A 10,743-nucleotide genomic window follows, 5' to 3' on the forward strand; every position below is an offset into this window, starting at 1 on the left:
TTTGGACCGAACATGTTATGGGTCGGGATGCATTGTTAAGAGCTAATAGGGAGATTCAGTTAATTGCTTTCAATTAAATGAAGGATTTCGCTTGGCTGTGGTGAATAACTGAGCTATCGTTCTCAAGACAGATCTCATCCGAGGACTTTAAAGACGCATGAGCTCTTTTAGATGAGGAGCAGCTCATCCCCGGTGGAGGCGGACGGCTCGGGGCTCGGACTGTGACAGGAGTGGAGCTCCCTCTCTCGGCGTGGTGTATCCACCCTCGGGTCAGCGCTCAGCGCTCAGCCCGGACATCACTGCCCCAGGAGCGGAGGAGGAGGGACCGAGAGCCCGCTTTGTCTCTCTGTGTGCTTCTGCACTGCGAGGCGACATCACTTCTACCTCACCGGGATTCCTCTCCACAGACAGGTGAAGAGAAGACTCTGTCTGTCGGTCAGGCTCAGGTCCGATACCGATACGGCCGGACGACGCTCGAGTTAGCTTTTTTATCCGAATTTTCCGTCCCACCTTAAATAGAGCAACACTCACGAGTAGACGTTACATTGTAGCTTCAGATGAAGTTAATTTCTTATCCGTATCTTCCGTTCCACCTTAATTTGTGCAGCGGGTACATCTAGACTCCTCCGCGACTGACGATGAAGTTCGCCTCTTATTCGCCAGCTCCAGCCACAGGAGCCAGAACAGAACCGCTGCAACGTTTAAGGTGGCACGGAGAATTTGAAAAGAGGCTAACTTCAGGTGCATGTTAGCCAACAACAGCTGTTTCATAAAGCCGTGTAAAGCTCTGCTCTCTTTAATCGTAGTGAATAAAAGGCACTTAGTCATTTAAATGTTGGCTAACATCGGTAACCAGCTTTTGAATCAGTATTACTGCTGCTGATAGCATAAGTGAGTAACGATAGTTAAGAGCAGGCTGACAAACAACAATAAAAAATGGTGCTCTTGAGTTAAAGAGTTAAATGGTATCGTTATTTAACCAAACTACACCGTAATTGTCCCCTTTAGCGTAGTATATTTATGAAGTCGTATGTTAACATTTCAGTACATACTGAACCGGCCGATACACTAGACTCATTTAGCTGGTTAGCTACTAAGCTAACGTTAGCCGGTTGAGGAGATTGGACATAGTCATCCATCAAAACCCATTGTAACCGACGAGACGAGGATGACTGGAAACTAATATTAACAGTTCTGTTATCGTGCTTTACTAGAACAGAAACGCAAAGGAAAAATATGCACTTATAACACAGGCAAGTTCACAATTAAAGCGACAATAAAATACATATATACCTTGTAAGTGAGTATTTGTCCTATCCGCATGTCCACTTAATTTTATGAGAGACTTGAGCTATTAGGAACTTGTCCTAAACTAAACCTTGTGAAGCTACACCTTAGCAAGCTGACCTCTTCATTTGATGTCATCAAAAAACACTCGGACGAACGACAAGTTCTTGATGATTTTTGACACTCCCCTCTATGATGCCTGTTTTGATAGAGCAGTACAAATGGAATTTGAGTCATTTGAAACCGTTTAATTTCATCAACAGAACTTTATATGGTAACTGGGTATTTTATTTTTTGGTTTGGTTATATACATTGCAGTTTATATTTGGAGGTGTGATTACTTTCCAAAGTTATCAAGAGTACATCTTATGTTTTTAACGTTGACTAATTTATCAGTGTTTCATTTAGGCTTGGAAGTGTATATGCTTGGAAATATATGGTGTATTCCGTATTTAGTTAAGATTTATGTTTGTCTGCTTATCCATCTCTCTCAGTCCATCCATCTGTTGATTTGTCTGTCACTGTCAACATCTGTTTGTTTGTTTGTTTTCATTTATTAAAAAACACATGCATCTTTCCTTTTAAAAGCAAGTGTCATAACACTGTGCTTCACTGATGTCCTCATCCTCTAGTTTCAATATATCTAAATGTCTTTTTAATTCAGTGTTACTCTTGTGAGATTAGGCCTTTTAGGTAATACCAAAGCCAGTTTGTCTTGTTTAAAATTTGTGTTCTTCTTAAATCACAATTGTAGATATATTTTTGGGAGACTGCAATAAGCTGGGCAGGCTGGGGGGGAAAAAACACCCACCCAAAGAGTCCACTGCAGACATCTGCACAGTGCCACTGCTGCTGCTTCAATAGGGGGCACCATTTCATGATTGCAGTTCAGGGTACTGCACAGGAAAAAAAAAAGACAGAATGGAAAAGGGGCAGGCAGAGTAGGGAGAAGCTTATGTAAGAGACAGAGCTGTTCTATAGCGCCATCTACTTTGGATGGGAGAAAACTGGCATGGAGAGGAAATCTTGTATGCCAGACACAAAACTGCATTACTAGTCAGTGTAGTGGTACAGACGGCACAGAGATGTTTGTCTGTGACTAAGCTGGGATGTGTCACTGTTCTCAGTTAAATGCTAAGTTAATTTTAATGAACTGGAGTCTTTTCTGACCTTTGACTTATTTAATTTACAGGGAATGGATTGCATTATGTCTTTAGTGTAAATACCTAATCAACAGGCAAAACTATAACCTAGAGAAAGTTTCAAATGGTTGCTCTTCTTTCTAAGTTAAGTTGCCATAGGGTCCTTGCGATATATGTTAAGCTGTGATTGATACCTGTAAGCATTGTTTAAGTATTGATGTACTGCAGTAGGTCCATATAATAAACATTTAACATAGTTTAGGGCAAACCAGTATTCATTTAGTTATTACGTCCTAGCAAATCACTCGACTAAAGGAAAAAAATATATAGTTTTGAAGGTGTGATGTGTTTGCCAAAGATGGTTTCTGTAGAGGCTGATTTTTCATGTCATATGTCGTGTTTTAACAAAAGTGGGTCTTCCATAATTCTTCTACTAGATTTCGTAACATTTCTTGCAAAAGTTTGGAAATATTCCTCACAGGAATATACAGTTTTTAAGGCAAAACCATACAATTTTATCCCAGATTACTATATAAACCAGATCATTTGGAAACTTTTTTTGAAAATGCTCAGAATTTGTGTTGCAATATTTAATTCTTTTCATAATTTTCAATAATCTCTTCTGTACTTTTTGTTCCTTTAGGTGGGCAGTATGTTTCAGCTACCAGTCAACAACCTTGGCAGTTTAAGGAAAGCCAGGAAAAATGTGAAGAAAGTATTGGGGGACATTGGCTTGGAATTCTGCAAAGAACATATTGATGTGAGTATAGTTGTTGCTGTCAGAACAAAATTTAGTGAGTTTGATTATATTTATACAATTATCACAACACCAAGAAAAAAATACAAGATGTGTTTTAAAGAAGATACTATTAAATCTTCATTTACAAAAAAGATATTCTTTGTGATTTATTTTAGAGGTGTTTCAACTGATGCAGTCATATTCAAAGATCTTATTGTATTGTCAGTATATTGCCATATTTAAAAAAGAATTTAAAGGGCTATGTGCAAACTTCATTAATCAGAAATTGATATATATATATGTTATTCTCTAAACGGATGAGTGAAATAAAATATTGGAGTCTGTGATCAGTTGAAGAGGTTATATATTTTACCGTTCTAATTTAGCATGTTTTAATGTGATGTAGCATGTGATATTATAAGAAGCAAATTTGTAGGTATACATAAGCCTATTGAGAAGTTGTGGGGAAAAGTTATAACTGACAAATTGTCATTTAGTTTTTGCACATAATATATCTTATACCTTAGAAATAATGCTGCATATAATTATTTTATTATGTCTTTCTTATGTTTGTTTTAATTGAATCATTATGGCATGTATGTATTATTTTGGTGATTTGTCCCCTTGCAGGACTATAAAAACTTTGTGCCCAATGAGTTCTACATCAAGAATACCACATGGGATGATGTTTGTATGTGGGATCCCTCACTTACCAAAACACAGGTGAGAATTGCTACGCTGACCTATACACAGATGAACGGGGGGGGGGTCAAGAAAATGGCCTTTACATTGTCTGTGTTCTTTTGGGTTTTACTGAGCTTCTATGTTGTTTTGTTTTTTTATTTTTTTATTTTTTTCTGGTCTTAGGAGTACCGGTCAAAGCCATTCTGTTGTTCAGGCTGTCCATTCGCCTCCAAGTATTTTTCTGCTTACAAGAGCCACTTTCGTAATGTCCACAGTGAGGATTTTGAGAATCGTATCCTCCTTAACTGCCCATATTGCACTTACAATGGGAACAAGAAGACCCTGGAGACACACATCAGGCTTTTTCACATGCCCAACAATGTGGCACGCCAAAGTCCTGGTGGCCTCCAGGGGACAGGAGCTGGCCTGAAGGATGGTATTCGCCTGGATAAAGTTCGAGACAGTGTAGAGCAGGCAGTTTACTACTGTAAGAAATGCACTTATAGGGACCCACTATATAATGTGGTTCGAAAGCATATCTATCGAGAACACTTCCAACATGTTGCTACACCATACATGGTCAAGCCAGGTGAGAAGACAACACCAAATGGATCAGCAGCTGGATCTGACCCAGGGAACACTACAGATTCTAATAGCACTGCAGGCGTTGGTAACAGCAACAGTACAGCCATTCATTGTAAGCGTTGTCTCTTTGTTCCGCGTACCTATGAGGCACTGGTGCAGCATGTCATTGAAGACCATGAACGTATTGGTTACCAAGTTACAGCCATGATTGGACATACTAATGTGGTGGTACCTCGTGGCAAACCTGTTATTATGGTGTCCCCTAAATCCCAGGGAGAGAAGAATGTCATAGGTGTTACACCAAAGGGCAATCTGGTGAGTAGTGGAGTGCGACCATTGTCTGCTCAGCAGTTGAGTCGCATTGTCATTCCCAAGGGAGGCTTGAACTCCTCTGGGGTCCTATCAGGTGTTCACTTGAAGCAGGGTACAGTTGGCCTGAAGCCAGGCACCACACAATCTGTGTCCATTGGAGGACAACAAGTGCGTATTACCTTGCCAGGGAGTACACAGCTTTCAGTGCCCCAGCACTCTCAAACAGCCAGACCTCACCTTTCTGCTAGCCATCTACACAGCTCAGTTTCTGCTTCAACATCCACTTCGGGTCTGAAAATTCCTTCACTGACCTCAAGAGTTCAGGCAGCTGCTGCTAATGTATCATCTGCTCCTCCTAAGAAAGGGGCATCTGCACTGGGTACATCTTATACACAGAAATGGAAGATCTGCACGATTTGCAATGAGCTGTTTCCAGAAAATGTGTATAGTTCACATTTTGAGAAAGAGCATAAAGCAGAAAAAGTACCCGCTGTGGCCAATTACATCATGAAGATCCACAACTTCACCAGTAAATGCTTATACTGCAACCGCTACCTTCCAAGCGACACACTGCTTAACCACATGCTTATCCATGGTCTGTCATGCCCACACTGCAGGGCTACTTTCAATGACGTCGAAAAGATGGTGGCACACATGCGAGCGTCACATCCCAATGAGGCTGTTGGTGTACGCACTGACTCCCCACTGACTTTTGATCTGACTCTTCAGCAGGGCAACCCCAGGAATGTCCAGTTGATTGTGACTACTTATAATATGCGAGATGCTCCTGAAGAGTCTGTGGCATTCCATGCCCAAAACAACGCTTCGCCCATAGCACTAGCAAACAAGGCTGCCACGTCACGCATCCCAAAGATACACCCTGAGATCCCAGCTGCTAAGGCTGCACCGCAGGCAGCTGTTCCTTATAAGAGAGATGTGGGAAAGACCCTTTGCCCACTCTGCTTTTCCATTCTCAAGGGCCCTATCTCGGATGCCCTTGCACACCACTTGAGGGAGAGGCACCAAGTGATCCAGACAGTACATCCAGTGGAGAAAAAGCTAACTTATAAGTGTATCCATTGCCTTGGTGTGTATACCAGCAATATGACAGCCTCCACTATCACTTTGCATCTTGTACATTGCCGTGGTGTGGGTAAGACTCAGAATGGCCAGTACAATAGGCCTGCTCCAACATCTAGAGTTGTTAAGGCACAGGGTGCTTCCTTGAAAAGAGCTGGTTTTCACCCTGAGGAAGAAGCTGACCAAAAGAGGCGGAGAATTTTGATAGGGGACCATGCTCTGCCTGCTGCAGTTCAGATAAAAGAAGAACCTGTTGTACTGGCTTTGGACCCAAAGGGGCATGAGGATGAATCTTATGAGGCACGCAAGGCATTCCTCTCAAAGTATTTCAATCAGCAGCCATACCCCACACGCAGGGAAGTAGAGAAACTGGCTTCTAGTCTTTGGCTCTGGAAATCTGACGTTTCAAGCCATTTTGCAAACCGAAGAAGAAGGTGTATTCGTGACTGTGAAACACAAAATGTTAGTGTTTTGCTTGGATTCAAAATGCATGATCTTGCACAGTTGCAGCATCCAATGGATTTTGATTCTAAGTGGTATTTTGAATGCCACAGTCAGGACCAGGAAAGTCGGACATCAAAGGATTTCATAGGTAGATCTGCCAGTGCAATCAGACAATATCAGGAAGCAGTTACTATTAATGGTGATGTGCAGCCCCAGGGAATAGTGCAGTCTAAAGCCAAAGCATCACCCCATGCAAATGGTCAAATGGCCACACTAGAAAATCACAACAGTGAGTCACTGAAAATGAGCATAAGACCTCTGGGGCTTCTTAATTCAGAGCCTATCTCTCTGGATTCAGACAGTGAAGATGAGGATGTCATGGCAGAACAACAAAATTTAGACTCTAAAATCAACAACCAACTAGCAAGTGAGATGGGAATAGAAATGGAAAGTGAAGGGGGTGCAAGTGATTCTGAACCAGAGGATACCCTGAATGGAGAGAATGGCTATGGGTCAATGGACAAGATTGATACAACTGAAAGACCCAATGAAGAGGGCCAGACAAGTATAATGACCATGCTCGGACAATCAGGATCAGGAACCTGCCTTGGCCAGCAACAAGTCTGATTTTAAATACAGTTAAAAAATATGCACCTGCATACACTTCATTTGTTACAGTTTCCAGACACAAACAATGCTGCCTCACTTGAATTTATGGACTGTGGTCACAGGCAGCAGTGGGATGTGCTTTCCTAAACTTCCTGAAGCCATTTTCAAGGGCAAAAACTTCAATTTTTTAATATGTAAAGATGAATGCTCATTTAGATTTCTGAACTGAGGGTAAAATGCCCCTTTTCTTAAGGGTAGGGATAGAAAACACTGAAAATGCACCAAACAAAAGAATTGGTTTTGCCTTCAGTTTGTTTTTTTCAAGAGGTTCACATTAGTACTTAATATTTGTTTAGCCACTGCTTAGTGGCTGAATGAGTATTAAATAGGATTACAGGTATTCTTGAATTTCATGTAATCATATAGAATAGTTAGTGTATATTTGTACAGTCTTTTAGGTATGTCTAAGGAGACGTTGGTGTAGGTGTACTCAGAGATTTGCTATTCATTTTGTGCTCACGTTAGATGGTCATATGTTCTACATTGGTTCACTTAATGGATGTGACTTTTGGTGGCTATTCTTCATGGTTAATTTTTAACAAAATATAGCATTTTGCTAAGTAATATATCTATATATCAGATGCAAATTAAAATTCACATAATCTCTTGCTTTTGATTTTTACTGTTTATAATTGAAGTATTCCTTTTTTTACATTTGCAATGTTACACCTTTTGTTCAACTGTTCAACAGCAGATTCCCCTGATACCATACCTGTACTGAGGTCAGAATGAGGAGCAGTTTGACTAATTGCTGAAGTGCTGTGCTTTGTAGTCTAATTGTGTTCAGTTCATCATCTGCTGAATGGGACTTGCTTTTTGGCTTCAGCAGTTAAAATATTTGTTTTCTTCCATGAAATGACTCTTGCTACTGCTCATGATGCACTGAGAGCATTCACCATCAACCTGATTTTATTGTGTCTGTATGTTTCAGTTTGTGATCTGAATTTTATGTTTGTATGTTTTGTTTTTGTTTGTTTATTTGTCACTTAAACTCTGAAAAATAAAGTGCTGTACTGTGCTTCTCATTGTGGATCAACCACTGCCCTTCTTCCAAGGTATACTGTACAGATTGCTTGCCCACCTGTCCTTTTTACTCTCTCTCATGAGTCACGTCAACATTATGTCAGGGGTAAAAAAAAAAAAAAAAGATTAAATGAGTGCCAGTTCACTGCATAAACGAGTTAGCTCACCTGAAGAAGCATTTATATTTCAACTTAATTAACCATGTTCACCTTCACAATAGTCTTACTCAAAGACGAGCATAAAAAACCAGCCTACAAGGTATTGTAACAAGTAGTTAAATTAAATTGCTGATAACAGGAATAAACTAATAAACTTGTTTCTCAATATGTGTTTAAGAAAAGTTGAATGTTTGCCTAGTGAGAAGCAGTAACACAACTCCTCAGACTGATGGTAACAGTGAAGTTGAAAGCATTAAAAACAACACAGGTGTGGAACAAATTGAAATGCGCCATGTTACTGCCCATTTTAATTCTTGATTACTATTATTTAATGTGACATTTATGTGACTGAGTAGGGATAATGATAACCGCCGCTTACAAAGAAAGAACTAAAGTATGTTTTACTATATACTTATCCAAAATGTTATTAAAATATTGAAGTTAGGAATTTTTGTGAAATCTAGATCTGAAGAACTGCTGATATGCAAAACGAACCCCATGCATCTGTGCCAAGGACAAAGAAAGATTTGACTGGTGGGAGGGGGAAGTGATTGACGGGCCCACTTTAATGTTGTTGTATGTACATAGACGGGTCATCCCCACACATTAAACTTAAATGGAATATGCAGTATGAAAAGTTTGAAATCAATAGTTATGATCTAAAGAAACACGAATTGAATTATATATAATATCACAAACTCTATTTTTATAGAGATAAAGAGAAATATGACTTCCCAGCTGTTAAGGATGAGATGGATCTCTGGGGAATTGTGGCAGCCAGTGTTCAAGACATTGTTGAAAGATTAGGGTAGAAATTGTATTCCATGACATATTAACAATGCTGAAAGGTAATGTCCCACAATGATTGATGAAAAGTGGGTTTTAAAACAAGACCATGATCAAAAACATATATCAAAATAAACCTGAAATAGAAGAGTTATGTCTTGAGATGGCTATGACAATATTCCAGTATCCTGTGAGGGCATAAAAGAGTAAGACTATTAGCTCACTAGATACTGTGTGAAAATGTGTTTATGCACCACCGTTTTCGGTTTTACTCAAATACTAAAGATTCATAATATATAACTACTGTCCAATACAATTTGTATACATACATTTTATAGCAAATATTTGTAGACACCCTGTAACTCAGCACAAGATTAACGGTGCTATAGGTAGTTTGCCTTTTGCTGCAGCCTCTACACTAGATGTTGAGACCGAGAGGGTTTTATGGCTTTCAGCAATGGGAGCAATAGTGAGGTCAGGTAATCATGCTGGATGATTAGTTCTGGATAACGATTGACACTCCAATTTATCCCAAAGGCACTGAACTGAGTTCCATCACTCCAGAGAATGCGGTTCCACTTCTCCAGAGTCCAATGCTTTTTTGCCATAAAAGCCTATGTGAGGCCTAAACACATTTGAGGATATAATTATTCCGTTGATTGGAGTGTAGAGAAGCTTGTTCCCTTTCAGAATAGGCTTTTCAGCAAAGTCCTACTTCCTAAACATTCATCCTTCTTCATTAATAATATTAACATCTCATAAAAAAGGTGTCTGATTTTCCTTTAGATGTGGGGCCAGGGCAAGGCATTTTGGTCAGGTACAATCTGAGATGTACTTGCCTCATGATACTGGACCCATGGTTTCTCCTCACAGTGAGAGGCCTCAAAATGGAGGGAAAGTCTGAGAATCTCTCCAAACACCCCCCCCCCCTCCCTCCTCCCTCTGGCTCTGATCTACTGTGCTATACTGAGAGAAAAAGAGAGTTCCGTGTAAGAGGAAGAGAGCGGTGGTGTGCGCATGTGCACGTGTGCGTGAAGAGGAGAAAGGCTCTGAGGAGGCCTGGCTGGCTGATGGAGGCCCATGCAGCCTTGTCCGCAAAGCAACACTGGTGTGGGGGAGGGGAGCCACTGGTGAGTCCTCAGTGAGTATTCTATACTGCCTCCTGTTGTTGAAAAAGGAAACACCATGCGTGGGGTGTGTGGGAACTATGGTATGGTTTAGCAGTATAAACTATTTAGGTTCTTAAATATTTTTCACACTGAGCTACACTTACTAAGCCCTCCCCCCACCTTAGTGCAGTGGGTTTTAACTGATATAGGACCAGTAACCAATGTAAATGCCTTTGACCATGAACTTCACAGATGGTTGCCCAGTGTAATAAATAAACTGCTATGGAAATTGCTAGCAACAAATCAGCAAACAGATAAAGTAAAACTAGACAAAGGCTTAAAGGCAAACAAGAGTGGCTTGGGCAACTGAGGCTAGTTAGTGAAATATTGAACAGACAGATGCCCACAACTGGCCAATGGGTCAAAAGGTCAGAGGCAGACAAATGACTAACAGCTGTCAGCAGGGCAATGGAGCAAGAAGGGCACCTGAAACTGCACAATATGTGTTTCACAGATTATATCAAGCAGCATTGGGAGGAGATGAAACCAGCATTGCAGTCTTCCAGTTTAAATACATGTGAACTGCAGTCATTTCCATTTGGGATGTTTCAAAATCCATAAACAGTTGCATAATTCTAAATGCTACTTACTACTAAAATACTTAATACGCTCATGAGTCAGTATATACTAAAATGATATAAGGCAGTATAAAGTGACAGGATGCA

General features: G+C 40.3%; 1 protein-coding gene across 2 annotated transcripts; it reads left to right on the plus strand.

Moving 5' to 3' along the window:
• On the plus strand, nt 1-8,084 carry adnpb (activity-dependent neuroprotector homeobox b). Of its 2 annotated transcripts, none has more exons than XM_066671789.1 (4): nt 1-411; nt 3,073-3,189; nt 3,799-3,891; nt 4,036-8,084. In XM_066671789.1, the coding sequence occupies exons 2-4, from the start codon at nt 3,082-3,084 to the stop codon at nt 6,898-6,900; spliced, it is 3,066 nt and encodes a 1,021-aa protein (XP_066527886.1). In that variant the 5' UTR covers nt 1-411; nt 3,073-3,081; the 3' UTR covers nt 6,901-8,084. The 2 variants fall into 2 exon arrangements, with proteins under 2 accessions (XP_066527886.1, XP_066527887.1); XM_066671790.1 differs by lacking the exon at nt 1-411 and adding an exon at nt 456-741.
• The last annotated feature ends 2,659 nt before the right edge of the window (nt 8,085-10,743 follow it).

The sequence above is a fragment of the Hoplias malabaricus genome, chromosome 5 (assembly GCF_029633855.1).
Source record: "Hoplias malabaricus isolate fHopMal1 chromosome 5, fHopMal1.hap1, whole genome shotgun sequence".
Lineage (NCBI taxonomy): Eukaryota > Metazoa > Chordata > Actinopteri > Characiformes > Erythrinidae > Hoplias > Hoplias malabaricus.

Coding starts and splice junctions, on each gene's coding strand:
- adnpb (XM_066671789.1), top strand. CDS start 3,082: ATGTTTCAGCTACCAGTCAACAACCTTGGCAGTTTAAGGAAAGCCAGG. Junction 3,190..3,798: donor TCTGCAAAGAACATATTGAT/GTGAGTATAGTT, acceptor GTCCCCTTGCAG/GACTATAAAAACTTTGTGCC. Junction 3,892..4,035: donor CCTCACTTACCAAAACACAG/GTGAGAATTGCT, acceptor TTCTGGTCTTAG/GAGTACCGGTCAAAGCCATT.